The sequence below is a fragment of the Tiliqua scincoides genome, chromosome 1 (genome assembly GCF_035046505.1).
Source record: "Tiliqua scincoides isolate rTilSci1 chromosome 1, rTilSci1.hap2, whole genome shotgun sequence".
Lineage (NCBI taxonomy): Eukaryota > Metazoa > Chordata > Lepidosauria > Squamata > Scincidae > Tiliqua > Tiliqua scincoides.
Genome location: NC_089821.1, coordinates 53,140,712 through 53,167,225, shown reverse-complemented (window position 1 = coordinate 53,167,225; position 26,514 = coordinate 53,140,712). Strand labels below are relative to the sequence as shown.

Here is a 26,514-nt window from a genome sequence, read left to right as displayed (position 1 = left end):
CTGCAAGGTGGTCAGTCACATATGGCATCAGCACTTGGGCACAGCACACTGTCAAGCCACCTGCACCAAGCATTGCCATCTCATGGTGATGTTGCACTTGGGGTTCATGAGGAGAAGTGGGGGGAGGGGTTGAGCAGGGGAAACAGGAGAGAGATAACAAAGAACAGGGAGACCCTACTGCCTGGCCCCTTGCTTGTATGCCTAGGAGTGTGGACTATGGGCACTGGTCCCACTGGTAGGGTGCTCGTGCCGGGGCCCATGCCGGCACCACAACCTGAGCCCTCACCGGTCAGGATACACAGCACAGTACTTTGGTCACTGACAGTGAGTGCAGGGTGGGCTCAGGGGTACATGGCTCTGAGGAGTCAACGCTGGGGTGTTGGTCCAGGAACTGCCAGGAACTGGTCCAGGACATGCGGTGGGTGGGGAAGCAGATGAGGCAGAGCCTCCCCACCAGAGTCCTCTGAAAAGCGCCACCGGGGTGAGGCACCCAAGCACCCACCACCCACACGCTCTGCGCTCCTTTTCTCCTCGCTCTGCGTGTGGGTGATGGGTGCTTGGGCGCCTCTCAAAGGACTCTGGTGGGGAGGCTCTGCCTCACCTGCCTCCCCACCCACCGAACCTCCCTGATAGTAACCCAGGGAAGGAATCTCGGGCAGCGACCACGCAGGGCACACGGAGCGCGAAAGGCGCGGGGCCGCCCGGACGCGGCCGCGCATCGGAGGCTACCCCAGCACCTCCGCCCTCCCCAGAGCAGCCCGAGCAGCCCGGGCAGAAGCGCCAGGCGGACGCGGAAGTGACGCCTCCTGTAGTTTTCTTGCGTGCCATGGAGGACTCCGCACAGGCGCTCTTCGCGTGGGTAGGTGCCCGTCGCGTCCCCGGAGAGGGCGGAGGCGCCTGTGCCTTGCTCGGGTGGCGGGAGGGCGCCCTGCTCTGCTCCGCTCCTTCTGGGACAGCGGGCGCGTTTGTTCTCTGCAGCCCCCTCTTCAAATAAGGCTCTTGAGGTGGTTTTCACCAACACCAACCCTTTCTGGACGACGCCTGGGTCGTGCGGTGGCTGGCGAGGCAGGCGAGGGCAGAGCCTCCCCGCCGGAGTCCTTCGAAAAGCTCTGCCGCCTTGTGTGGCGCCCAAGCACCCACAACCCACGTGCGGAGCGAGGAGGCAGGGAGTGCAGAGCGCCTGGGTTGTGGGTGCTTGGGCACCTCACAAGGCGGCGGAGCTTTACAGAGGACTCCGGCGGGGAGGCTGTGCCCTCGCCTGCCTCCCCAGCCACCGCACGACCCTGGCGTCCTCCAGTAAGGGTTCGTGTTGGTGAAAACCACCTCAAGGACCCACAGCCCACGTGCAGAGCAAGGAGGGAGGCAGTGCAGACCACATGGGTCGTGGGTGCTTGGGCGCCTCTCACAATGGCTGAGCTTTTCAAAGGACCCAGGTGGGGAGGCTCTGCCCTTACCTGCCTCCCCCACCCACCGCACATTCTTGGAGAATGCAGTTGATCAATGCCCCCCCCCCCGCCCTGCTACTGGAATAAGCAATTTCTGACTATCAGATACCTATCTTAGAAGAGATCATCTGTGAAAAGATCCCTGGCACCAACCCATGGCTCTACATATGTTGGCTCACAGCCTCTACAGCTGTACAACAGGCCACAATCCATAGGCACCACATTCCATGTCATTTCAACTTTGTCCCCCAGGGATTCCAAATTCTTTATTTGGAAATTAAAAGCTTGTTTATTCTTACTGAGAAATTTATATCCAGCCTTTCCCATGCCAAAGCAAATGCGGCTTACAAAGCTCCATAACGAAAGTACAAGGAGTACAACAGGTAAAAAGAAAAATATCAAACAAAGCATTAAAGACATTAGTTTGAACAATAAAACAGTGAACATTTAAAAAAAGACAAAGCAAACCTGACACGTTTCTTTATGCCATAGGGGGAGCAAATTAGTCTAGCCTGCAATCCTTTACACACTTTCCTGGGAGTAAACCCCATTAAACACAATGGGGCTTACTTGTGAGTAGACATGTATAGGGTTGTGCCCAAAGTTACCTAACAACCTGTTGCTTGTTACCTTGTGTGTTTTTAAGCGTAACAGCTTCTGTTCATAGAAAGGTGGCATTTTTAGCTTTTACATACCTTTAGAATTCCTCAGAAGCTTCCGGATGGAGTAGGAGTTCTCACAGTTTTTGTTAGGGCTTGTCCAAACAGCTGCAATTCGAATTGGGAATTGGAAGCTTTGTACATCGCATTCCCATCCCTGCAGTCTCTAGACCAGTGAGGTATTTTTGTCCTGTTCCATTCCCTGCTGGCCAATAGTGAAAGCGATTTCACATTCTATGATAAATGTAAGTGAAATGTGACTACTTGGCATCCTGGAGTCAGTCACAGAGCCTGTTTTTATGCCAGGGATCAACCTTAGAACTTATGATATAATAATTAAGAATAATTTGAGCATATGTTGAATGCCTTCCATTCACCACAGACAACTTCCATGTAGCTAGGACTAGAGGGCAGGACTTGCAGATATGAGGGTGTAGTTCTTTCTCTGGCAGTGAATTTGTGATTACTAGGTGTTGCTTCCCCATTATTTAGTTTAAGAGACAAACATAAACCACTGTTGGTTTCCATGAACAAAAAATATTACTGCCATATGTCACAGCAAACTGTCTTGCAGTTCTGAGATTAAGGGCCAAATTGTTCTTATACAAACTTAAATCGGTTTTGTTTTAAAGAATCTCCTAAGGCAGTGGTTCTCAAACTGGGGCATCATGACGTCCCAGCCAGAGAGCCCTGGCTTCTGCCCCCTTAAGGGGCAGGGAGGGGGGAAGGCAGCATCGCAATCGGCAGGATCGCATCACTGTTGAGGGGCACAGTGGCTTTCCCGGACTCATCACAGCCTGCAGCAGCCTTCCAGGAGTGCAGGGAGCCCCGTGCCAGCCTCAGCAGTGTTCCTGAATGTGTGGAGACACTGCAGGCAATGATTGTGGCCCACTTACAGTTTGCGATTGCAAAACGGGCAGCAAGTTTGATCGAGATTGGAAAATATAAGATCCCAGGAAATTTTTGGGGTGCTACTTTGGCTCCTGGGCCCCCTTTTTGACCCTAGGTAAAAATTACCCCCTGAATCCCCTCTCATGGACCCTGCATGCAACCCTCACCCCTTCACAAAGAAAATACAATTAAATTTGTAATAATTAGAGATTTATTAGATGTGAATCACTTACTAATTATAGTGAAGATTTGTGGGTTGCTGCTTTTGTTACTGGTTTTCCAGAAGTACAGTTTAAGACCTTGGGGAAGCCTCAGAAGGCTTCCCAGTCAGTCTCACAGTCGCGTGAGTCTTCATTGCGCTTAGAAGGTGGTGGGTGGCTTTGCGTGCGGGGGGGGGACGGCATCTTGCGAGGGTAGCAGCATGGCGGACCTTTACCCCAGGTGTGGGGCAGGGTAAGTCCATCACTGCAGTAAAGAAGTCTACTTCATTTTTCCTTCCACTGTACTTACAGGGAGCAAACAGCTATGGACAGCTTGGTCTTGGTCATAAAGAAGATGTGCTTGTGCCCCAGGTTGTGAAGGAGTTTCCCTGTAAACAGAAAAACATCCGAAACATTACTGGAGGAGGGGGCCACTCTGCAGTTGTTACTGGTAGCTTTAGTATTTCCTATACGTTGCAAAGTCTAGTGTATTTGCAGATATAATATGCTCAGCTTGCTTTGTAAGTGCACTTTACTTGCTACATGTACTTAGCAAACAAAAAATAATGCAGGTTGATTCCACCCACCATTCCACTTACTAAATACATGTCCCTGAGTGAGCCTGAGATGGGAGAATGAAACTGCCATTCTTTCAGTCAGTCACAATTCATCCTTGCCATTTGTAGTTTTTAAAGAGACAGTACGTATTTTTGTGTTGTGAGGGTTTTTCATGGTAACAGACAAATGTCTTGCTGTATGCCCAAACTAGTCATTTTAAAAAGCAGCCTGCTAGGTAGAATGGTGTTAAAAGCAGAACTATAATCAACAAATAACAGCCGTACATATGTACCCCATTGTTCCAAATGACGCAGGACTGTAAGTAAAACACTAGAGATGGCATCATCAGTTGACCTATTATTCCTGTATGCAAATTGACAAAGATCCAAGGTGTGTGGAAGACCAGACTTAATATATTTCAACACTAGCCTCTCAAAACACTTCATAATTACCGAAGTTAGAGCCACAGGTCGATAATCATTGAGAGAAGCAACTACTGTCTGCTTAGGAACTGGCACTATAATAGATGTCTTCAAGCAAGTTGTTTGATGCCAATCCTGCCATCAATATGACTTAGAATTTTCTGATTAATTGCAGCTTTCTGTGTTTTTTAAAAGGAGATGATAGAACAGTATTAGTGTAGCCAAATGCTAGTAGCAGTGGAAAGGATTGTGTGCTGTTAGTGTGGAAATTTCTCCAAATACTATGGGCAAATAGCAATTTTTGGATTCTAATATGTATTTATAATTTATAATATAATATTGTTTGCTTGCTACATATCTGCCTGACAGTATTTGTTCATTTTGCAGGGAGTGGAGATCTCTATTTATGTGGCCAAAATAAAGATGGACAGTTGGGACTTAATCACACTGAAGATGTGACACAATTTATGTTATGCTCTTCTTTGTCTGGCTGTCTTGTAGCACAAGTTGCTTGTGGCTGGGATTTTACAATCATACTTGCAGGTAAATCCATTTTACCAGAGGTATTACAAATATCATATGCAATTAATGCGCAGTCATACTCTACCCAGGTCCCCATAAATAGTCTCCTTTAAAGACTTTTACAGTGTACAGTTGTAAAGCCACAGGGATGTGTATTATTGGTGGTTTGAAAATAGGAACTCACTGGGTTGTAGCTTAAGTGCTTCTTCCATTCAGGAATGAAACTCCATTTGCACAAAGGGAAGGGGAGAGGTGATTTGCCCTGCTCTCCCCTGCCCCCCCCCCCCATTTCCCAAAAATCTGTTCTGAGATTCCTTTCAGCCACAAATATTCTGGGGGAACTGCAGAGGGAAGGGGAAAAATCACCCCTTCTGCTTTGCACAAATGGAATTTTGTTTCTGTGAATGGAAGAAGAACCTCAGCTATAACCCTATTATGTGTGCAGCTGCGGATTGATGTAATTTAAGAAAATGAATTGTGAGCCAGGACCCGTGCTTCATCCTTGTATTCATGAAGCATGGTCTGGTAATTGAGCTGAGAGCTGCCCAAAGACTGCTAAGCAGAAGCAGTCCTGGTTGAATTCTGGATGGGAGACTGAAAGCTGACAAAGCAGTCGTGAGAGGGTGAAGAACTTCTGCAGGAATGTGGAGGAGTATGGACAGTCAACTTGCAAGAAAGAATGGTTAACAGCTTGGCTGACCTGAAGCTGCTCCTGCTGGAAGCTCAAAAGGCATACCGAGATGCCAGATGTGTTGACCACCGTGAAGGATTTCAGCTGGAAGTGAAGGGTTCTCCAAGTTGCGTGTAGAAAAATAATTGTAAAAGCTCATTTGTAAAAATGAGTTTAGGGTAGCCTGCCTATGTGAACCGCCTTGAGTCTGTAAGGGCGCAATCCCTTGTAAGTCCCTTGCGTCGCCCCATGAAGATCATGAAAGTGCTATAAAGCACTTTCGCATAATTTCTGGAGGAGCTTGGCTGATGTGGGGGTCTTGGGGAGGGTGGGAGTGAAACATTTTAAGGTGGGCGGGGGGGCAGGCAGGCCCGTGGGCGGGCAAGGGGTAAATGGGAGGTGGGGCCAGGATCCGGCACTTATGCCAGATCCTAACCATAGGCAGTCCGGGGCAGCTCCAGGCAGCTCGGATCTATGTTACCTCTTTAGTGACGCAGATTCGAGTATGCCCATCAGGGCTGCTGCAGAGCAACATGTGGTAAGGGCAAGCAATTTCCCTTGCCTTGGCCTTTATTGCTTTTGGCCCCAGCCCTGCCTTGGATGTGGGGCAGGCCTGCTGGCCTACCTGGTCAGGGCAGGTTAGGATTGGGCTATAAGGCCCTCACAGTGTGTTGTGGGCATTAGTGTGAAAGCCAGTAATAATAATAATAATGGACACCATTTAGCAAATGTTAGAAGCAACAGAGACTTAAACCAAATAGAACTTATGTTTGTAACAGTAATTACTTCGCATCTCCATTTCATTGCTTTTCATGTGATGTAGGTGTGACTGATATTGGTTGAATGCTTACCCTTGAGGTAGTCAAGAACAAAACGGTTAGTATTATAATGCCGTTGTACAATCGATGGTAAGGCCACACCTGGAGTATTGTGTCCAGTTCTGGTCGCCGCATCTCAAAAAAGACATAGTGGAAATGGAAAAGGTGCAAAAGAGAGCGACTAAGATGATTACGGGGCTGGGGCACCTTCCTTATGAGGAAAGGCTACGGCGTTTGGGCCTCTTCAGCCTAGAAAAGAGACGCTTGAGGGGGGACATGATTGAGACATACAAAATTATGCAGGGGATGGACAGAGTGGATAGGGAGATGCTCTTTACACTCTCACATAATACCAGAACCAGGGGACATCCACTAAAATTGAGTGTTGGGCGGGTTAGGACAGACAAAAGAAAATATTTCTTTACTCAGCTCGTGGTCGGTCTGTGGAACTCCTTGCCACAGGATGTGGTGCTGGCGTCTAGCCTAGACGCCTTTAAAAAGGGATTGGACGAGTTTCTGGAGGAAAAATCCATTATGGGGTACAAGCCATGATTTGTATGCGCAAGCTCCTGATTTTAGGAATGGGTTAAGTCAGAATGCCAGATGTAGGGGAGAGCACCAGGATGAGGTCTCTTGTTATCTGGTGTGCTCCCTGGGGCATTTGGTGGGCCGCTGTGAGATACAGGAAGCTGGACTAGATGGGCCTATGGCCTGATCCAGTGGGGCTGTTCTTATGTTCTTATGTTCTTAGTCAATAAGTATTTTAATTGGTATTTCACAATCACACTCTTGGAATGCACTGCTTTGTCCTGCAGAAAATGGCCAAGTTCTGTCCTGTGGATCTAATTCTTTTGGACAATTGGGTATTCCTCTTATTTCAGGAAGTTGTACTGTCCCACAGAAGATTGAGGTAAGTGCTTCAAAATTGATGTTTTTATTTCTAAGTGGTCTACTAACTGAACATTTTCATTAGTTATTAGAAAGGAAGTACAGGTATAACCTAATTATCCACAGATTTTTTCACCTTTGGTTTTATCTCAGTGGGATGAGAAGAGTCCTTTAAATGAAAGAAAAAAGTTGTTTAACAATCACCTCGTTAATGCGGGAGAGGGCAGCCTGCAGACAATCAATCAATCAATCAATCAATCAATCAATCAATCAATCAATCAATCAATCACTCTCCCTCTCTCTCTCTCTGTCTCTCTCTGTCTCTCTCTCCAGGCGCTTAGAACAGCTTCAGTCTGAAGCAAGTGACCCAGCCTTTCCCACCGCCCACCCCCAGCATGTGAAAGAATGCAAGTGATTGTCACCTCCTCTTTGCATTCTTGCCTTGCACTGTACCCTGGGTGAAGGGAGGGGTTGCTGCCTCTGTCCTGCATAAGATAAGCAAGGCTGTTTTTTAATCACTGAACAAAGGGATGTTATTTTTTAAGTGGATTTCCTTTAACACAATTTTTGGCATCCACGTGGGTTCTGGGAATGGAGCCGTCCTGGATACTGAGACTCAACCTGTAATCTTTAGTCCATTCAGACATCATCCTGGTTTGATATCTTAAGTTAACAAATTAAGTTATCAAACTGTGATGCGCACAAATGGCAATTGCCTGTATTTGGATGAAACAAGAAACTGGTTAGTTGCAAATGGAAGGTCCTAATTGCCCCTGAAGGAGGAAGAAAAGGGATGGGGCCATGCACAAGCAGAAGGATTGTGCTCATAATGAGGGAAATAACACACTGTGGTTTGCTGTGATATCTGAGCTGGGTCTTACTGCTCAAATGTAGAAATGAAAGGCTTCCTTCCCCAAGCTACAGCACTGTGGATTAGTGCTGCAGTTTTTTATGTTATATTATACTCATGTATTTATTAATCAAATTTGATAATTTTGGTCTAAGCTTTGAATTGGCTTGTTGTGTTCTCTTGAATAGGCCATTTTTAAATATCTTTTTTTTTTTTTTTGTCTTATCCAATAGTCTTTAAAGGATAAAGTGGTGAATGTTGCTGCTGGACTCAGGCATACACTGGCTATCACTGGTGGGTTCTGCCATTACAATGATCTTTCTTTTTTCCTATCTTTCTTTTTTTCCTATTTTTATGAAGTCAGGATTTAGTAGAGGTTGTCATATGAACCAATAGAGCACTATTTCCACAGCAGTTGTTACTACATGATTTAAAAGAATCCACAAAGCAATTAAGGAATAATTCATCCACTGAAGGGCTAATACTTCACTCAGATGCACTCTAATCTCTTTTTAAAACTCACTTATTATCTTTGGCAATTACTGTTTCCCATGGTAATGAGCTCCATGTCAGTGGGTATGTTTTAAAGGGAATTTGTGTATTGACTTTATTTATATTGGCCTTTTCGATTAATACTATTAAACTATATTGAATTAATTGCTTATTTTAAAGCACAGTACCAAAGGCAAATACAAACCTCCCCACTGATATATGTGAAGTATGCCAATATCCGTAAGTGGTAAGACAGAGATGTCAGAGTGATATACTGAAAGCTTTGTTCCTCTGTAGCTGCAGTTTGTTTGTAGCAGGGCACAGGTAAAAAGGTTGGGATCCATTTTATGCTACTTGAATTAGGATGACCAGAGAGTGGCATTGGTTCTGATACTACGAAAGTACTGGGACAGTGAACCTATATGCAAACCTCTCTGCTTGGGCTTGTATCTGTGCATAACTGATGTACAGCTGTGGTGTGCAGCCATTGTAAAACCAGCCCTTATATTTTTGCTTGCACAGAAACAGTTTGGTCATTATGGTAGGGCCTTTCTAGAACTTTTTCTTTTAGCAATAGCTATGCCATTACTACTCAGTTCACGTGCAGGATTCAGAATTCTTTCTCCAAAGGTATACTTCTGTTAAAGGGTATCAGTTTTTCACAACACTCAAAGCACAACACTCTGGAAAACATGATTCTGTTCCCTCCCCTCTTTATCCCTGAGCTAGTGTGTCTATTACAGTTGAGAGTACTGTGTGGAATATAGTTATGTAGCAGGGGTGGCCAAACTTGCTTAACATAAGAACCGCATACAATAAACTTCAGATGTTTCGGAGCCGCAATATTTAAGAAGTATTTAAATTCTTAAATGCATTTAATCACCACATATACTAAACTTCTGTTTTAATCCTTTGGATTCTCTTTATACTTGGTAAATAATTATAAAGCTTGGAAAATTTTTTATTTATCCTTTATTCTAATTGTGACGTCAAAAGGAGTGTGGTCAACAAATTTCTGGCAGGCACATGTGTGGCTTATGAGCCGTAGTTTGGTCAACCCTGTTATACAGCATAAGTATCTCTTGCATAGTGACTGTGATATCACTAGTGAAGAGTAGTATGACTTCTCCAGCCTATGCTGCATCATTTCATGATCTGTTATAGAGTTTTGTTTTGTCCCAATACAGTATTAAAAAAAAAAATCTTTTGAAGCTGATAGCTACCCTGAAGTTCCTCTGAAGTACAGTACAGATGTGCTCAACCCTTAAAAACAAAGATAAAAAAGAGCAAACCTTTGCAATAATGGCCCACCAATGGACTTTTCAACTTTTTCAAATGCTATAAGACTGTGCATTCCCCATCTCTCAAGCTGGTGTGCAGCTTTTGTTTTCTCTTTTAAAGATAAGCTCAGTTTAGTACATGCATCAAGTCTCCTTGATGTCCTATGTACACTGTTGTACACTAGTGTGGGGATGGGACTTTTTGCCATTGCTGCTGTATCAGGGCCAGCACAATTATATTGCTGAAGGCAATTTGGGTCTTTTGATGGTCTGAAATGACCTTTGCAGATATTGTTGTTTCCCCACCTCTAAGTGAAGCTGTTCTAAGAATCCACTCATAGTCATAAAATTTATTTCAGTGTTTTTGTACTCCTGGGCCAGATAGAAAAGAGCAATAAATTAAGAGAATTGTTGCTGACTGCAGCCTGTTTTGGTGTGCTTTGATTCTCTGGGGCTTAAGAGTGGGTGGGATTGTAACTAGTGGCTGTTTTGCCAACTTGGATGCAATAGCAAACTAAGGTTTGATTAGGATGTCATGTATTTTGCCCATGTGTATAGGAGGAGGGGGAGAGCACATGAGTTGGTGGCTTGTTGCCAGTCCTTCAAACAATGGTATGGATGTTTACTTGAATGCAGTTATTGTCTTGCTTAAGGAATGATTGATGAGACGTCAAGGACTTTGTCATTAATAACAAATGCTGTAATGCAATGCAATGCAAGTGATCTGTTGATTTGCTGCTTTCAAATTTCTTCCGTGGTATGTTGGAGTGTTGCCTTGACTCCTAAGAAACTTTCAGTGCATTCCTAAGCATGTTTACTTGGGAGTAAGTCCTTCTGTGATCAGTGAGGGGAACATCCTAGAAAGGATGCTTAGAATTGCAGTCTTAGGCTTACTTCTGATTAGACATGTATAGGAGCGTACTGTTAGGATCATTTCACAAAGGCAGTATTTTGCGTCTCTAGCAAAAGTACCCAAAATCGGGATCTGCAGACAATCACAGCTTCCACATGTTTGTCACATTCATTACATTGTACATTTAAGGTATCTTAGGTGATTGCATGTGTGAAGTGGCCCTAAATTGGATGTGGGGATATTTTCTTTGAGGTGTTAAGACTTTTATAGTAGTTGAGCCTTATCATTTTTGTTTCATGCTGGTGTTAATAAAAATGTCCACACGCTCACTAGCAAGTGAACATCTTTTAATATTTAAATTTCCTTTTGCATGTATCTGCCAAAAAGAAAATGGCTCAGTATTCCAGTGGGGAATTGGTATGGCATCTCGGGCAAAGAGGGCGTGTCAAGGGAAACCGATTCCATGCTTCTTGAGGGCAAAAGAACCTTGCCAAGTAACAGGTCTGTTTTCTAAAATGTATTTTGCATTTGTGCCTGTAGTGTCTTAGGTATTAAAATATTTAAGGTATGGAGTGGTGTCTTTTGTATATGTATTCAGGAGCCCACAAATTTTTTGGCTTGGCATTGTAGTCAGCCGTTATTTGTGACATGCTACCTAGCTTGAGCTCCTGCTAGTACACCCCTGTGTTCTCAAGCCTGGATATGGTGTCAAGTCTTTCCCTTATTTCAGAGGTTTCCAAACACTTATCTCAGAGGTTTCCAAACAGTCTCTGCGGGGGAGAGGGAAGGGGCGGCAGCGGCGCTCCTGCGATTGTGCTGCCATGACAAAATTAAAACTCACTGGCACTCTGGAGGGTGCAGGGAGCCTGTGGTCTCCTCTGTGAATCTCCTTGCACCTCAGAACTGCTGGTGATCGTCATCGCGACCCACTTCTGGTTTTTGGACAAAGACTGAAGTAGGTTGCAGTTGCAACTGGCAGATGTTTTGAGGTGCAGGAAGCCCACAGAGGGGTCCACTGGCTCCTTGCACTTTCCAGAGTGCCGGTGTGACCCTGGTGAGTTAAGAAAAACCATTTTGTTGTGGTGGCAGCAATGCAATTGCAGGAGCACCGCGGCTGCAAGGTCACCATGCACCTCAAAGGGGCAGCAACTGGGCTTTCCTGGCTGGGTCATTGTGATGCCCCAGTTTGGGAACCTCTGCTTTATCTCCGCACTTGATTATCTTAGTCTCTTCTTTGCTGAGTACTCTATTCTGATAGCCTTATTATGCAACGTTAGCAGTTGGTGAATGTTCTCTCATTTGTCATTTTTAAAAAAAAATAGTAAAGTAGTTCAGCTGTATGTAGGTGACTTCTGAGCTGTAATATTAGCCAGGAATGTTGTATCTCAGTATAATTCAAAATGCCCTTCCTTTCCTCCATGTTCTGCATTTGTGTCTGGTAGCTTTTTTCTTACATAGCTTTACCTGCTTCGGAATTCTGAATTACAAAAAGAAAAGCTCTCTTCTGCCAGTGAAATAGAGTGGATTATCTTTCTAGGCCTGGAAAACATCATAGCAAAGAGGATCACTTCTGGCTCTTACCATGCTGTATTGCTCACAGGTAAGTTCTTGCAGTGTGTAGTCAAATATTTTATTAAGTTTGTATTAGTCGGGGAACAAAATGATTAATATATTTGAATTGTGTGAAGTCTTTTGTCCTTGAGACAGCTTTCTTCGGAAAACTGTGTGTTTTAATGTTCACATTTAATTCTTTTGCCCTCATGGTTCCTGTCCTGCCTTTTGCAACAGATTTGTGACTCCCAAAAGGCATAAGGAGGGTATTTTTTTACCTTGTCAAGGCAAACATGAGGAACATACTTTTTTAAAAAGTCATAATGGATTCAACACTCAGGCTGGGTTCAGAAATAATACTGTAAAGATGATATCTGGTGTGGTATCTGGACTGAGCCATTAGCAATTTGAACCCCTCACCCTAAAACTGTACATCCCTGAGAGGGACTCAGAAATATTTTGGTGTTGCATGGTCATTGGTCTGGATTTTGGCTGATGTCTTCTTCAGAGATAGAGAACACCTCCTCTTTGAAAGAGTTGCAGGATTTGTTAGCAGTATCTGACTCAAAAAGCAACCTTTATAGTTTTTCTGAGAAGTTGTGACTGCATTCAGAGGCAAGAAAAGGAAAATGTTCAGCAGTTGTAATATTGTTTGTTCAACAGAGTTGCAACCCAGATGTTGCACAGCACAAAAATGCAACTAAGGGCGCAATCCTGACGTGCCCTTGGGCTGCCGCAAGTCCCATGCGTCATCCCTGAAGGGTTGCAAATGTGCCATAAGATATGTTTGCGCCTCCTCAGGTGAAAGCGGGCCAGCACACCCCCAGAGGTGGCGCAAGTCTGAGGATACCCATAGGGGCAAGGGCGTTTTACCCAGGTGTAAGGCGAAAATTTTCCCCTTGCCTCTGGCTGAGCTGCCTTGGGCCCCTATCCTGCGCTGGTCACAGTGCAAGCCTCTTGGCTTGCCTGTTCCATTGCAGGGTAGGATTGCGCTCTAAGTTGCAACCTGTACAGCCAATGACAGTTTCAAAGTGACTCTCCTTTGCATGTTTTTGGTAACTTCTATTAGCATTTGGTTTGGTATAGGAATACATGTACTGTATTGTCTCTGAATATTAATACATAGTTTTTTTTATTCTGGTTTGATGAAAAGGGTTTTATTATATGATATGGATGTGTTTCATTGTATGATGCCATGACTACTTTTGTGTAGAGTAGTGCTGGTTGTGCTGCATGGGTCTTTTTGTGGAGAGGTAAGTTGCAATTCTGAGTAGTTGTGTTCATTGCAACTCATGCTTCATTTCTTTTCCTTTATAATTTTTGAGTTGCAAGGTAATTTTTGCCTCTTTCATAGAGCATTGTTTTACCTGCATCTGTGTTCAGAAATGAGGCAACATGTGCTAAAGAACGACTGAGTACAATCCTGTGCACATTGTCTTGAGAGCAGGCTTCATTGAACATAGTGGGATTTGGTTCTGAGGAAACAATTAGAGCAGTGGTTCTCACACTTTTCGCACCGGGGCCCACTTATTAGAAACAGAATCTGTCAGGACCCACCAGAAGTGATGTCATGAAAGGAAGTGACATCATCGAGCAAGAAAATTTTTAACAATCCTAGGCTGCAATCCTATCCACACATACCCAGGAGTAAGCCCCATTGACTATCATGTAAAGGCATATGCAGAGTAGCCTATTAAAAGTATAGATCTGTAAGATTTCCCCAAGTGCAGTCACATACCATGGGAACATCAAGTGTAATAAATTAAAAATAAAATACTGAAATGAATGGGGACCCACCTGAAATTGGTTCGCGACTCACCAAGTGGGTCCTGACCCACGGTTTGAGAATCACTGAATTAGAGGCTTGTGTTGATTCACAACCCAATCTAAATGGCACATTGTGCCAGCACAGGCCCTCTTTGCAGGCTTTTGAGGGTGCAATTATAACCCACTTTCCAGCACCGACTTAAGGGCAATGCAGCTCTGAGGTAAGGAAACAAACGTTCCCTTACTTTGAGGAGGCCTCCATGAGTGCCACCCAACTGCAGGATGCAGCACACGTCCTATTGGCACAGCTATGCCATTACTGGAAAGTTGGTTAGGATTTGGGCCTAAGTGTCACAAATGTTGCATAAGGCACATTTGCACTGACTTGAGAGCCAGCAGAACCAGCATGGAGGCTCACGCCAGCTCAGCTGGACTGGATCCCAATCCTGTGCCGGACTGAGCAGATAAGTTTGCACTGGCCAGTGCAAGGGGTGGGAAGGGTGGTGAGAGCAGGGTGACCAGATGTCATAACCACAAGAGGACAGGGCCCCTGAAAATGTAGGAAATCCCAAAAAAAAAGTAGAACGTGACAAAATAGAAGCTAAAAACACTTACATAGTGATTTCATGTGGTTAACTTAAACACTATATTACTTATTATTAAATTAAAACTACATTACAAATAATTTATTAGATATAATTCATTAATTACAAGAAGGCTATGCGCTGCCTGCATGGGCCCGCTGACAGGGAAAAGGAGGACTTTTAAGTTCTTTTCCAGGCACCAGACTAAAAAGCAGGATATGTCCTGGAAAAAGAGAACATCTGGTCACCCTGGGTGAGAAGGCATTGTGGGGTGGGGAGGGGGTGTTTCTGGGCAGGGTTTGCGATATGGGAGAGGATTGGGCTCGGGTCAGAAGTGGGATCAGTAGTGGCAGCACACAATGTATCCTAACCCCTGCTCCCAGGCCTTGAAGCCCTATATGGGCTGCTTGGATCTTCATCCGCTAAATAACTGGCACAGATCCAAGTAGTCCCACAGGGCAGACTGGGGTGTTACATGGGATAAGGAGAAAAATATCCCCTTACTCTGAGGTGATCTCCAGTAATTTCTCAACCTGCATAGGATGCCGCGTAGGTCATTCTGGCCTGGCTGTACCAGCACAGGTTAGGATTGCTCACTTACAGAACAATCCTATCTTGCACTAGAACAGGCAGGCCAGGAGGCCTGTGCTGTATCCAGCACGCGATGGGCCCAAAGTGGATCAGCCGGAGATAAGGGGAAACTCTTCCCCTAACCCCTGGGTAAGCCACCGCAGCCCTAATGGGTCTCCTCAGACTTGTGCCACCTCTGGAGGTGGCCTAAGTCTGAGGAGAGCGGAGCGGCTTGCAGCCTCTCTACGGCTGCTTGGGAAATGGGGTTGGGATCCAGCATAACTGCCGGGTCCCACGCTTGTCTCCTGCTCCCCACCTGCCAACACCCGGGACCGCCCTTTGCCTGTCCTGGAACACCTCCCTACCACCTCCCCAGACCCTTGCGTCGTCCAAGCTCGGCTGACGCAACCCTCCCTGCCAGAGTCGGCACAGAGGCTAGATTCAGCCTCTGTGGGCAGGCTTGTGTCCCTGCACCAGCCCAGCCAACTCTTGAGGAGATGCAAATGTGCTTTACGGCACGTTTGGGGCCCTCCTGGACTGGCACAAGGGACTTGGGCCAGCCTAAGGCGTACTCAGGATTGCACCCTTAATCTGTTTTTCTGTGTTACTGTAGCAGTGGCCAGGCTGCTGGATTAGAATTGGAGCAATCTAGATTCAAATCTTCACAGCTGCAGAGCTCACTGGCTGACCTGGAGCCAGCCACTCTCTCTGCCTGGCCTACTTTCAGGGAAAAAATGGTTTGGGGGAGAATAATGTACACTGCCTTGAACTCCTTGAAGAATGGGTGGGATAAATGTGTAATGGATAAAATGTTAATTTTTAGGTACCCAACTTCCTTTCTTACAATTTTTTTTAAAGATGGAGGAGAGTTGTATGTTTGGGGAAGCAACCAACGCAAGCAGCTGGTGAGCAAAGATGATTTTCTTTTGAAACCCCAGAAGATAGAAGCTCACTATTTCTTGGATGAAAAAGTCAGAAAGGTCTGGACTGGATGGACACACATTGTTGCACAAACAGGTAGGGTAACATAAAGTATCTTATCAAACATCCAACTGTTTAAGAGCATTGTCTGGACAGTTCATACAAGGTTTTCAAGATGTTTGTTAGTATGCGAATAGCTATATCATATTATATATTCCAGTGGCTCCTGCTGAAGATTATGGGTTGGTATTATTACTACTATTATTAACAGTATTTATATACCGTTTTTCAACAAAAGTTCACAAAGCGGTTTACGGAGAAAAATAAAATGACTAATGGCTCCCTGTCCCCAAAGGGCTCACAATCTAAAAGATGCAGAACACCAGCAGACAGCCACTAGAAAAGACACTGCTGGGATGAGGAGGGCCAGTTACTCTCCCCCTGCTAAATAAAAGAGGAGCATCCACTTGAAAAAGTGCCTCTTACCCAATTAGCAAGGGTTGGTAGAAAGACAATCACATACACAAAATGTTCATAATTTCATTTTTGCCAGAGTAGGAGAGATTCTGTGCCTGGAAACTGTAATGTATGAATTGGGCTTCAGACCAGAATCCTTACTTGACCAAGATTTTCAGACATAGAATCAGGGTCCACAGTGTGGAAAGGAAGAAGGTAGAGTCTGTTATGACCTGTTACAATCTATTGCAGCGATTTTCAATCCTTTTCAGCTTACGGCATACTGACAAGACATTAAAATTGTCAAGGCACACCATCAATTTTTTGTCGACTGACAAGGGACACTGCACTGACAGCAGGAGCACTCATCCTCCAGTGGCCCTACTAACAAATGATCCTCACCCAAACTCCCGCGGCATACCTGCAGACTGTCCACGGCACACCAGTGTGCCACGGCACATTGGTTGCAAATGGCTGAGCTATTGTTTAAAGTTTTGTCGGTGTTAAAGGTACAACAAAATACCTTAGGTCACTGGTGCTCAAGCTGGTGGGTTGTGATTCACCATGGGATGTAAAAAAGGCCCATTTCCCCTTAAAGGGAGTGGCCCAGGAATGGGTGCCCTGGCAGTGCTGCAGTGATCGCAATGCCACAGGCACACAGAGGCTTGTCACCCTACTGGGGGGTGGCGGTCTGCAAGCCTTGGAAGTACCTTCCAACCTGCAGATCAGAGCGATAAGATACTTCAGGGAGACCTGCAGAAAGGGCTGCAGGCCTTGTGGACCCTCTCTGAGGCTTGCAGAGCCCCCCCCCCCCATAGGATGACAAGCCTCTGGGTGCCTGCAGCACCATGATTGCTGTGGTGCTGCTGGTGCACATCTCGTCTCCTAATTCCTGCCCTCGCAAGCTTTCCTGGAGAGTTTGAGAACCACTGCCTTGGGCTGTTTTAGGAAACAACTTGACAATAGCTACGCTTCTGTTATCTCCCTTCACATATATAGCCTCCCTCATGGAACCCTTGCAGGTTGCATTGTTAGAGGAACTGGGAAATACAAAATCAAGGCTGGAAGTTGCTCCTTAATGTTCACTATGTCTCTTGTTGATGGAATTAGGTTCTGTGATGCTCCAAATGTAAGGATAGCGTAGAGCTCCTTTGACTGAAGGCATTCCTAAATATAGCAAAAGGGTGGTGGGGAAAAAACAATTGTCTTAAGCCTTATAAAAGGTGAGTCATCTTTAGTTCAGAACAAGTACCTTTCTCCTTAAACTGGTATGGTTGATAACAAAGGCAGCCTTAATTAAGGAAATCTGTTTAGCTGATTTATTCTGAAGAACACCATGATAAGCTGTTTGTCATGTACCATCAAATCAAATTAGTATAAAATTGGCTAAAGAACTTTTTGGCATAACCTAAGATTTACAAGCTACTTTACATGGAGGGCTGGCACGGAAAAGATTTTTTAAAAACCGTTTCTGCCTCCTACAAAAATCCAGGTGGAGCTATAAAAAGACTTGGATCACCTATACACTGTTCAACTTTTATTGAAGCAGCATTGCATAATAGTATGTCCTGCATACAAATATGTTATTGAATTTGAACTCACTTGGTAGTCCCTTAGCACAGTGGTTCTCACACATTTAGCACCGGGACCCAATTTTTAGAATGAGAATCTGTCAGGACCCACCAGAAGCAATGTCATGACCGGAAGTGACATTGTAAGCAGGAAATTTTTTAACAATCCTAGGCTGCAGTCCTACCCACACTTACCCAGGAGTAAGTCCCATTTTCTGTCATTGTTAAAAGCATATACATAGCAGCCTGTTAAAAGTACAGATCTGTAACATTTTCCCAAATGCAGTCGCATACCATGGTAGCATCAAGTCTAATATATTAAAAATAAAATATTGAAATGAATGGGGATCCGCATGGAATTGGCTCACGATCCACCTAATGGGTCCCAACCCACAGTTTGAGAGACACTGCCTTAACAGCATTTCAGTGAGTAGACAGCACTTCTTGTGGAAATACTGATGTACTCTTTGCTGTGTGCTAAATGTGCAAGCAAAGCAGGATTTCTCCTGTTGGGAGTGAAAGCCTTTGCTTGTGTATATGTGTGTGTGTTTTAATGCAATTAGATGATGCACTTAGATGCCCCATTCAAGAACCAGTGGGCTGCTAATCTAAGCAATGCACCCATAAAATTTATGACAGGAGTGAGATGGAGAACTTGGTGAGTTTGAGAAGACAGTGCACAAATGAAACAAAAGCATTTGGTCATGGAATGCAAGAATTTTGGAAGGACTAATCAGGTGTTGAGTGTTTATTGTGTTAGAAATATGCTGGCAACATTCCTTTTTACTTCATATTGAGAATGAGTGTAGCATGGTAGCTAAGGGAGCAAATCATATCTTTATCTCATTAGGTGGCCATTATTCTCTCAGCCTGATTTGCGTTTGAGCATAATAGCATTGACTGACTTTGCAGGATGGATGTAGAAATTACCAAGTTCATGTATATGAAAATGTTCAAATGTTCGAAAAGGACTAATTAGTATTAATTCAATAAGGGCGCAATCCTGAACTTCCCTTGGGTCAGCACAAGTCCCTTGTGCTGGCTCGGAAGGGTCGCAAAAGTGCTGCACTTTCGCGCCACCTCTGGTCTTGGCACATGGACATGTGCTGGCCTCCAGATACTGAATCTGGCTCCATTGCTCTGGGAGAGCGGTGAGTTTGCACTGACTGATAATCAGGCCGGCACGGGGTCTGGGGAGGGGGGGGTTGGAATGGGGGCTCTCCAGGGCAGGCGGAGGGCATGTGGTGGTGGGCCCATGGGTGTCTTCGGGCTGTGTGGGGTTGGGGCTTGCATCTGGCACTTAGGCCAGATCCTAACCCCAGTCCTGTGCAAACTGGCTCAGCGCCGGGCTGCTAGAATCTGCGCCACTGATTTAGGTGACGCAGATCCGAGTAGCCCCATTGGGGCTGCTGCCATGTTACCCGGGGTAAGGGGAGTTAATTGAAACGCAGCTAGTCCCAATCCTGTGCTGGATACAGCACAGGCCAGCTGGCCTGCCTGTTGCAGTGCAGGTTAGGATTGGGCTGTAAATGTTGTGGGATGCATATATTAATATGAAGAAGAGACTTAATTTAGTATATCAAAGAGAGTTAAGAACAGTAGTGTCTTAATGAACCTCCAGGAAGGAGAGTTTTATATAAGATGTTCTTTTAGAAGAAGAGGGAGAGGAAAATAATGATACATACAAGTTCTTCTTTGTTCTGAATTTTTTATATTGGTTTAAAAAGTAATAGTACTTCACTCTGTTCCAGTCTCTTCAATATTAATCTTTAATTCAGTCCTACCTCCTATGGTGTTTGCCATCTCTCTATGTTTTCTGCGCATCAGGATATGTTGTCCACTCCCTCATTCAAATTATTTAACAAGACCAAATTCAGGTGAAGTCTCTGTGAGGAGATGTTTTTTAACACTGTCCTCATTAACAATAAGCCATAAATAATTACTCTTTGGGAAGGGATGTTCAGTTAGCTGGCTAACTGGCATTAAGAAAGAACAATATAACCATTTCTTTCAAAGCTTTGTGCCTAAAAATGTCTTGTGGAGCTGACAGAAAAACTTTGCTAAAGTTCAGTGAGAATCATTAAATTGGAGACCCTGAAAGTTTAACTGGCATATTGCCCACCTCTCATCCTGTGTTTCATTCCTCGCAGCTTGTTCTGAGACTACCACAGGAAGATTGGCTACAGGGCCAAATTGCTCTATGGTTTTTCTGGAGTAATTTGGTACTTAATTTTTTTCTGTAGGTGCCCAAATCGATACTTTTCATACTGTCATGTATATTGATATCATCAGTTTGTCCAACTGCGGAACAAAATTTGCTTTCACCCATTAAGCCATTGAAAGGTTCTGTAGAACAAAAATGTCAACATTGAAGTTCCCTTTCTGAAGAAATGGGATATACAGATGCAGCCTATTTATCCACGGATTTTTTATCTGCGGAATTGTCTCAACTTGAATGGGCTGGGGTGCTGAATGTCACACACACCTTTGCCACCTTTGCCCTTCACTGGCTGGTGCCTCGCTCCGTTTCCAGGCAGCCCAAAACACTGCAAAAAGGCTCTGCCTCGCCCAGGCAGGGAATAGCCCTGGAACCCTGGAAGAGGTTCCCCTTGCAAAGGAATAGTAACATTCCTGGAGCCCCTGAGCCAGCTGAGGCTGAAGAGGGGAATGGGGGGGGGGAGAACCTCTGCAGCCAGAACACGTGCAGTGGGAGGTGGAGGTCTCGGTCTCTCTCTCTCTCTCACACACACCCCCACACAGGTGCCGTAGCAACAGAGGGGATTGCTTTAAAGAGTGTTTAAAAACACCAGGGAGTGTTTGCTGAATTCCCCCCCCCCCAATGGTGCAGGCTATCACAAAGCCTTCCCACCAAGCAAAGCATTCGAATTTACAGCCCAATCCTCTCCACACTTTCCTGGGAGTAAGCCCCATTGACTGGAATGAGGCTTACTTCTGAGTAGAAAAGCATAGGGCTGGACTCTTAAAAGATCAGCATCCCACCTGTGAAAGAAGCCAGGCAGCTGGCAATGGGGAGGGCTCAGGAGGAGGAGGGAGGAGGGGGAGGAGAGGGGATTGCTTTAAAAAACCCAGGGAGTGTTTGCCAAATCCCCCCCCCCCCCATGATGCAGGCTCTTGGGAAGCCTTGGTGAGACAGGTGACAGTGAACAGAGAGCTGGACTACAAGTCCCAGAATGCTCCAGGGCAGAGGAGTATCCATGATGGTGGTTGGGAGGGTTGCAGGAGGGCAGCAGAGAAGAGGAGGAGGCAGTGAAGAACCTGCAGTGCTGTTGGGAGGCTGCCTGGGACACAGAGGCTTCCCAAGCAAGCTCACCATTCCAACTGTGAAAGAAGCAGGATAGCTGGCAACAGGAGGGCTGAGTACGGAGGGAAGGGAATTGAGAACAGCTGCCTTAGTTTCCTTCCAACCGGAAGTGTCAGGCTGCTGCCTATTTGCTCTATGGACTCTAACTCTATGAACTCAGCACAATGTGTTTTTTTGTTAATCGCACCGAGTCATGGAACGGAACTAACGCGGATAAGTAGGCTCTACCTGTACAATAGCAACATAGAAAAATGATATGTTATATTGGCATTCCCATGGTGAAGTCCCTCCTCCCTGCGTATATCCTTCAGTACTGATTACTGCATAAGTTGGAACTACAGTCAACTGCCTGGTTTTTTTTCTCCTTTCAGGACACTGTATTTTGTCTGACCGAGTGCATTGGTGTGTGATGGGAGCCTTGGTGGTGGGAAATAATTGCCAGTGACTTGCCAAGGCAGTAGAGTTGAATAATTGTGGACAGGGCATCTGCAACAGCTCCCTTTACCCTCTCAGATTAGCACACCAGCCCAGCACCCAACTGCTTTCTTATAACACCTGCCCAGGGAAGCGAACATGTTATAATGGAGATTGCTGCTCAGGTGGTTCAGTGCAGCGAATCGCAGCAACCAAAGATCAGACCCAGTGACACCTTTATATACGAGTGGGTTGGAATGACCTTGCTACTGAGGCCTGCAAAATTTGTTACATGATTGCCTTGGCTCATGAGGTATGTGTTACTATCTACAGTGGCTGGGGTCTGCAAGTCACTCACAGGATGCCACCCACTTAGGAAAGCCATCACATTTGAGGCAAGCCTTCTTGTTTCCCATGTTGCTGCTACCGCTTCCGTGGGACTTGGTCACAATGTAAAAGTTGTTCTGACAGGGTCAGCTGTGCTGACCAGATGGAGTCTAATTTGTGCAGATATTGTTACTTTACTTTAAAAGTTTTCCATTCAGTGTGTTGGAGTTTTCAGTGTGAAGAGCTTTCAGTGGTAGTGTGCTAACAATAGATGCAGGGTAATTCAGGTCAGCTGTATGGAACAACTTTTATGGAACAGCTTTTACTGATTTATTTATTTTGCCTCTTTTTAGGGGCACCTTTACAAACAACATGACATTCCTGTTTTGACTATAGAATAGAAAAGGTGGAAGTGTCAGTAGCTTTTTACTCTTAGCATTTGCTAAATATGTGTAAATAGTTTTGTGTTTGAAAAATATCCCTAAAATGTAGATTTCAGGTCCACGGTAATGAGAAGCTGGGGCTTATTGCAGTATTTTTAGGGTGTAATCTTAACTGTTCAGATCCCCTGTACTGACTTGAGTATTGCAAAAGTACTGTAAAGCAAGTTCACACTGACTCAGTAGTTGGCTCCTGGAGGCCAGATCCAGATTCATGACCTGAGCAGGGCAGTGCAGGGGGTGGAAGAGGGTGGTGGGAGAGCATAACAGTGAAGGCGAGGGGGCATTTAGGATGAGGAAGGGTGGTGTGGGAGCCAGATTGGAACTAGGAAAGGGGTGGGATCGACTGTTGAAGCCCACGCTGAATCCTAACCCCCATCCCTGGGCCAAGCAGTCTTACATGGGCTGTTTGAATTTGCACCAGCGAATTCGGTGGCACAGATCTGAGTAACCCCATAGGGGTGGCTGGGGCTTGATATGAAATAAGGAGAATATATCTGCTTACCCCGAGTTGCCATCCAGCCACATCCTAACCTGCTCTGGATACAGCACAGGCCAGTTAGCCTGCCTGTTCCAGTGGAGGTTAGGTTTAGGCTGCCCATTTGAAAAGAATTCTGGCATGTTCTTTATTTTCCCTGATTGAGAAAACAGTATTTGACTTAAAACATGTTTTAAATGTAAACCATGATGTGTTTCTGTTTTGCAGTCAGTCTGATAAAGAGGGTGGAATAAAGATTTCATTATTTATGCCTATAAAGGGCAGTCTGGGATATTTAGATGCTCTCACTCTTTTATAGGAAGTTAGATTGAAAGGGTTCAGTAGTCTCCAAATTAAAGTTCTATTTCTTCAGAGCTACTTTCATTATAGTTGTAGCAAAACGCATCTGCAGGTGTTGCTGGGAACCTGAATGTGCAATGCAATGGTGTGTGCTGGAAAGTACATCCTGTTGCTTAGATGGTTTTGCTGATGCTCAACATAACTCAGTGAGCTCCTGAGAGAGAAGACATGTGCCAGAAGTTGAAGTCTTGACTCATGTTTATTTTGTGAGTGAATATATTATGTAGAATATACTCTTACAGACTGTGAGGGCCCAATCTTGAACACTACGTGCTGGCTTACCGCGGTGTGCATTGTGGCAAATGTGCTGTAAGGCAAAGTTCTTGCTGCGAGCCTAGAGTGGTGAGTCAACAAAGAATTCCTTGCCCAGAAAACATACACTTGAAAGCGACACCTTGAATTCTAGACTTTCAAATCCAAATCTAGTGCTCTACAGTCTAGGTTTTTCCCTCCTTGCTCCAGCATTTGTTTTGGGCCTAGTTATTTTGGGCAAACAATTGATCTAATCCAAGTGCCCAAGCTAGTGGAATATCATTGAGTGTGTTCCTTTACTCATCAACCTGAAGTTTAGCTAACAGAATGACTGAGAAATGTTGCTTCAGCCGAGGCCTCAGCTGTAATGATAGCAAAAGTTTCTACAGAAAGTTCAGTTAGCATTTTAGGTCCTGAAAATAGCACGTTTTTAGAAAATGGTAAATGTGTTGTCTGGAGAAATTCATGGAGTACACAGAAGGTGTGAGTTTTAAAATCACTGCTGAGCCTTGTCAGACCTTATATTGTATATCTTTATTCAGTCGCATCCCTCAGGATAAAACCTATAAAATTGTAAATGAAACATCATATTGAATCACATTAATTTTTTCTGCATACTTCAGTTGCCATGAGATTGGCTGGTAGGGTCAAGAGAGTGGCAGCAAGTAACCTCACACTGATCCAGGACAGTAGTGCCTTGTGGTTAGCGTGCTCACTCCTTTCCTGTTCCCCTCTCTCTCCTGTTTGGACACTCAGCTTACTGGCAAAAAATCTTGGTAGATTGAATCAGCTGCAACCAGCTCGGGAGATCAGGCTAGCTAGAGGAGCTCCCAGCGCAGAACCTTCGAGAACAATATTGAACGTCAGGCCTGTATCAAATGACACTCACAGTGGTGCCTGAAGAGTGCAGAGATGTGGCAATCCACTGTATTTCCAGAAAACAGGCATACTTGGAGTGAAATGTAAAAGGGTTTATTAAAAGTCTAATGAAAGAAAGAGGAGATAACAAAATCAAATGAGCAAGAAGAAAAAAAGAATTGAGTTTGAAGAGAAAGGGTTGATTTAATCTGCAGTGCAATAACATATATGGCCAGCAGATGGCACTGAAGTACCTTCCTTATGCACTTTTAACTTGGAGTTTTACTGCGAGATTTGAATGAGCTTATTGTGGTGTAAAGAAAATAAGCCACAATACAACATAAAAGCTGAGGATTCCTGATTAATAAACTGTTCCCTAGCTGGTTGTACCTGGGTGATGGAACCACCAGCTTATCCCACTTGCCTTCTCTGTGAGTAAGTTGGTGAGTTCTTCTCTAGCTGGTTGGAGGAAGAAAAGAGCAAGCTTCTGGCCAAGAACATTTTTTGTGTCCCAGTTGGCATGGTGTCATCTATTACCTGCTATCTTCTTTCCCCCTTCTTGGGAGGAGGACTGGCAGGAACATGAGCCAATCCGGGGCAGTGGCGTCACTAGGATTCGCGTCACTCAGTGCGGGAGGCCTGTGCGTCACCCCATGTAGTGGGTGGGGCAACGCCCCAGGTGGGCGTGGTGATGTACCATCGCCCCCCCACACTGGTTTTTTAGTTTTACCTTTTGTTAGAACACAGATATTTCAATGTGGTTTGCTTCATTGCATTCTGCATGAAATTACGCATTGATTGATATATAACATGATGGTCGAGGGAAGTCCGCCCGTCGGAAGTCAAGGGTTTTTGTGAGAGATTTGCCCGGTATTCTTCCCCTGACTTGCATGTCGAAACACATTGCAGCATGATCACTGTTCCCCAATGGCTCAGTAACATTGTCATCTCTAACCAGGTCCTGAGTACCGCACAATATTAAATCCAGAGTCACCTGTCCTCTGGTGGGCTCCATGACTAGCTGCTCTAAGGCACAGTCATTTAACATGTCAAGAAATCCGGTCTCCTTTTCGTGACCAGATCACAAATTGACGCAGTCTATATGAGGATGATAGGAGATTAGAGGAAGAATTTATAATGGATATTAGCCAACACTTTTCTTCTCCCCATCCTCCTCATATGCAGGCAGAGAGAGAGAGAGAGAGAGAGAGAATCTGATCCCAGTCTGAGGGATGAAGAGTGTATTGTGTATTAAGGAGAGCTGGACAAGTGAGTCGAGAGTTATGGTCAGGGATACGTTGGAAGGTGGAAATTTCAGTCTTATTAGTGGGTTTTTCTGGATCTTTCCAGTTCTGGATTAACAATAAGGAATGGCTAACTTCACAAGTACTTTAGATAAGATAGGGTTACTACATTGTCCCCTTTTGGCATTAGCTAAATTTGAAGCAAAGAAAATTTGTTGTACTTCATGGTAACTGTCCTCTAGAGCAGGGGTGCCCAAACCCCGGCCCTGGGGCCACTTGCGGCCCTCAAGGCCTCTTTATGCGGCCCTCAGGGAGCCCCTAGTCTCCAATGAGCCTCTGGCCCTCCGGAGATTTGTTGGCGCCCACACTGGCCCGACGCAACTGCTCTCAGCGTGAGGGCAACTGTTTGTTTCAGCTGTGGGATGAGGGCTCCCTCCACTGCTTGCCGTTTCACATCTGTGATGCAGCAGCAGCAGCAAAGGAAAGGCCAGCCTTGCTTTGTGCAAGGCCTTTTATAGGCCTTGAGCTATTGCAAGACCTTCATTCATTCATATAAGTTCATCTTTAATATATTCATTTATGTAAATTTATTCAAATTTGAAATTAAATTAATTCGGCCCCCAACACGGTGTCAGAGAGATGATGGGGCCCTCCTGCCAAAAACTTTGGACACCCCTGCTCTAGAGGGCAGCATTGATATCTTTTTTTTGTTCTTATGGTTCTTTCCTCAGTGGTTTGTAGTTGATGACAGATATACATGAGCGTGTGATAATCTGGAAATGTTGGAGTGCCAAACTAGCATTGTTATGTATTTTCCCTTGAATATCTGATTTTTTAAATGAGGCTTTAAT

At 45.0% G+C, this 26,514-nt stretch overlaps 1 protein-coding gene across 3 annotated transcripts in view; it reads left to right on the top strand.

Moving 5' to 3' along the window:
* Positions 1 to 815: 815 nt before the first annotated feature.
* The window catches only part of SERGEF (secretion regulating guanine nucleotide exchange factor), a 119,395-nt gene continuing 93,696 nt past the window's right edge, over positions 816 to 26,514 (top strand). For all 3 annotated transcript variants that reach the window (XM_066625676.1, XM_066625667.1, XM_066625684.1), the window contains exons 1-8: positions 816 to 859; positions 3,508 to 3,646; positions 4,563 to 4,718; positions 7,001 to 7,095; positions 8,157 to 8,217; positions 10,936 to 11,049; positions 12,086 to 12,148; positions 15,879 to 16,037. In XM_066625676.1, coding sequence (XP_066481773.1) covers positions 827 to 859; positions 3,508 to 3,646; positions 4,563 to 4,718; positions 7,001 to 7,095; positions 8,157 to 8,217; positions 10,936 to 11,049; positions 12,086 to 12,148; positions 15,879 to 16,037 — 820 coding nt within the window. In that variant the 5' untranslated portion in view covers positions 816 to 826. The remainder of the gene's footprint in view (positions 860 to 3,507; positions 3,647 to 4,562; positions 4,719 to 7,000; positions 7,096 to 8,156; positions 8,218 to 10,935; positions 11,050 to 12,085; positions 12,149 to 15,878; positions 16,038 to 26,514) is intronic.